This window comes from Leishmania mexicana, chromosome 9 (assembly GCF_000234665.1).
Source record: "Leishmania mexicana MHOM/GT/2001/U1103 complete genome, chromosome 9".
NCBI lineage: Eukaryota > Euglenozoa > Kinetoplastea > Trypanosomatida > Trypanosomatidae > Leishmania > Leishmania mexicana.
Genome location: NC_018313.1, coordinates 413,627 through 417,258, shown reverse-complemented (window position 1 = coordinate 417,258; position 3,632 = coordinate 413,627). Strand labels below are relative to the sequence as shown.

At 61.1% G+C, this 3,632-nt stretch overlaps 1 protein-coding gene across 1 annotated transcript; it reads left to right on the top strand.

Annotated features, from left to right (window-relative positions):
• Positions 1-1,235: 1,235 nt before the first annotated feature.
• Positions 1,236-2,003, top strand: LMXM_09_1100 (conserved hypothetical protein; the record flags this gene model as incomplete). The annotated part of the gene is made up of 1 exon (XM_003872743.1): positions 1,236-2,003. The coding sequence occupies one exon, from the start codon at positions 1,236-1,238 to the stop codon at positions 2,001-2,003; it is 768 nt and encodes a 255-aa protein (XP_003872792.1).
• Between the last annotated feature and the right edge of the window lie 1,629 nt (positions 2,004-3,632).

Below are 3,632 nucleotides of genomic sequence, written 5' to 3'. Positions count from 1 at the left end.
CACCCCCACCCCACCCCACATATCTTTCTCTCCCCCCTCTCTCTCTCTCTCTCTCCGTTCTCCGCAGGTCTCTTGTGGACCCCTGTCTTGCTCCTTCATTGTGTGGGTGTGTCGCATCCGCTGCTCCGCCATGTGCTCCTTCAGTCTTCTTCAACCCCTTTCCATCCATAGCGCTTGTGGGCTGCTGTTGCCTTCCTCTCCATGGGAACGTGTGGGGAGGGGTGGGGAGGTTGTCGTCGTCGTCGTTGCCCGGCGCGGAGCGGCGCTTTATGTGTGCCTACTGTGCGTCATGTTCGTGGTAACCTCTCTTCTCTTGCCACACCGGTGTCTAGGTTGGGTGCGTGCTGGACTGCCAGCGCGTCTGACGTGTGGGGCGAAGGGCAGCGTGCCATGCCGACGCAGTGAGCACGACACACACGCACACGCACACGCACACGTCATCGCACGCGGGCTCGTTTCACAGTTGTCGTTGCTTCCCACCACCCACCCCCTTCCCCCTCCCCCTCACTTTTCATCATCCGTTCATCCATTCGGCTGACACACCCGGGCAACAACTCGTCGCGACGCGATAGCGTCGAATCGGATGAAGAAGTACACACGAACACGCGCACGCCCATGCACACCACAGGTGCGCAGGGTGGGGTGATGCAAGTCGCCGAGAACACCAACCACATCAGCGCATCCTGACGGCAGTCCTCAGCGAAATGTCCATTAAGAGAATCAAAGGGAGTGGACGGTGGCAATAGAAGACAGCAGGGGAGGGGAGAGGAACGGGGGGGGGCATGAAGCGACGGTCAGTGTGACCGGTGTTGTCCTTGATACAGTAAGGATGCTCATGTACATGCACCACTGCATCCCCCGCCGTGCCGTTGGTGTTGTTATTTCGGCTCTCTCCATATACGCTTATGTACACGTGTGTGTGTGTGTGTGTGTCCGTTGGCTCGTCGGACTCATCCTTTCCTTTGCCCTCTCCTCTCTCTCTCCCCCTCCACTGTTCGCCACCACAGCACCCGCCCAACCTCTACGTGAAATCCACCAACACACGCGGATACGCAAAGAACTGCCCCCTCCCCCTCCCCCTCGATCAGCCCCTCTCGTGCGCGCATAGCGATAGCTCCATCGACGCACACACACACACACGCGCACGCACGTAAATGAAGAGTGCTGGTGCCATCCGTGGCAACCATGGCGGTAGCAGTGCAACCTCCGCCACAGCGAAGCGTGCGTCCTCGCCAATGGCGGCGATGCCGACGAACACGGCAATGGGAACGGCGCCAGGCAAGGGCGGGAGGGCTGCTGTCCAGGCCCGTAGCCCGTCTGGTAGCCCGTTGCCAAGCATCGAGCTTGACGAAGCCACTATCGCCCTCATAAAGGAGAACGAGCAGATGCTCCAGGCCATCACGACGCTGCAGCACGAACTCGACAAGCAGCAGGTGCGCCTCAACGAGGCCGAGGCGGCGCGGGCAAGTCTCTCCGACGAGGTCGCCGAGCTGCGTAGTCAGCTTGGTCTGGCGACGAGCGAGGCAACCACATCGACAGGAAAGGTGCTCAACTACAAGACAGCGTTCACCGACCTGCAGCACGCCTTTGATCAGCTCAAGAGGGACTCGGACGCCACGAAGGAGAAGCTCGAGGAGGCCACGAAGCGTGAGAGGGTGCTGATGCAGAATGCCTCCAACACGGCGCGGCAGCAGAGCCAGATGAAGGAGTCCTTCGACGTGGTGACGCTCGCCTTGAGGATGCCCAACTCCTTCCTCGCCTCCATTCAGCGCATCATGGAGAAGTTAAACGACCCGGCACTGCGCCCGGCAGACCGGAAACGCAAGCTGAAGGACGACATTGATCGACTCCAGGCGCAGGTGGCAGCGTACGAGCCGCACACGTCGTCATCGGCGGTGGCGTCGGCGGATTGCACGCCGAGCGTGGACATCCCAATCCGGCAGTGTGTGCACGCCTTCTTGTCTGTAACCATGACGCTCCTGAAGAGCGAAGTAGACAAGTAGGCGGGCATGGGCGCAGCTGACGGCCTGCTTCATCTCCACTTCCCCAACCTCCTCTCCACAGACCACACGCAGCTCGTCTCCCGCTCGCCTTACTGCGACAAAGCGTTCAACTGTTGCTTGCGAAGGGCATTCGTGAAGCCGCCATCACCCCTCCCCCTCCCCTCGCACTCTCTCCCGTTCTGGTCTCCACATCTTCTTCACTGGAGAGGAACGGGGGGAGGGAGGGCGGGGGACCACCGACACGCACGGCTTCCGCCATTGCCGTGAACAGCTGACTTGTTAGACTCTACGTATGCATGCATGCATGTGCATGTGTGTGTGGACATACGTAGAGCAATATACATAAACAGATTTTAGACCTCTCTCTCTGTCTTTCATCAACGTTCGGTTGCTTTCCCCGCCTCCCCCCCCCCACACACACACACATCCTCTCCTCCCCTTCTTGTACCTCTCTATGGCATCCAGTATATCGTTACGCACGTACGTGAGCGTGGGTGCGGGTGTTCTCCCGGTGTCCCACACGCCACCGCCACCGCCACCGCCAACGTCGCCGTCACCTTTTCCTGTGCTCGCGGCGTTGTGATCTCTGTCCCACTACTTTTGCGCGTTTTTTCGATGGCAAACGCGAGCGGCACGGACGGGGACGCAGCGGTTGGCGGTGGCTCCTTGGTGCCGTCGCCCTGTCGCCTGCCTTGACGCCTCGCTCCTCCTCCCCCCTTTTCCCTCTCCCCGTTGCGCTGCGCGGACGAGATCACGCGCTGGTTGTGTGTGCCACACAGCAGTGCGGAGAAAAACCTGTAACGACTTCTACACGCATCACGGCCGTGCACGGGACTGCGGCGATGCTGCAAGCCCCATCCATCACCGCCCGTCGCGGCTCGCGCCCACGCCCCTTCATCCCGTCGCCCACCGACCCATGAAGGCGGCGCTGCACCCGCCCTGCACCCCCTCCCTGTCGCCATTTCTTGCGCGTGTGTGCGTGTGTGGACCACCCCCTCTCCTCTTATCACTCCCCCTCTCTCCCTCGGCGCCGCACACGTAAACACACGTGGGCGTGCGCGCGCCTGTCTGTCTGTGTGTGTGTGTGTGTGTGTGCGTGTGCCGCTGCCGACCGCTGCGCGCACAGATTCCCCGGCCTGTCGTCATTCGCTTCTCCCTTTGTGTGTGTGTGCCCGTTACAACTTCTCCGCCGTACGTAGCAGGAGCACCCTCTCTTCCACGCACACACACTCTCCAACACCACCACCACACTCTCTCGAGTCACCACCATGGCCGAGGAGGATATTGCGGACTTCACCCTTGATGACGAGAAGGTCATCGACACCGACCAGGGGCTCGCCAAGCAGGACTTCAGCAAGATCAACCTCGATGAGCTCAACGTCGACACCTTCGAGGTGATGTCGCGCCAGGCCACCATCAACGTCGGCACCATCGGTCACGTCGCACACGGTAAGTCCACCGTTGTCAAAGCGCTCAGCGGTGTCAAGACGCAGAAGTTCCACCGCGAGGCCGTCATGAACATCACCATTCACCTCGGCTACGCCAACGCCAAGGTGTACCAGTGCGAGACCTGCCCGCGCCCCACCTGCTACCCAGACTACCCGTCCTCGCAGCCGGACAGCACGCCGT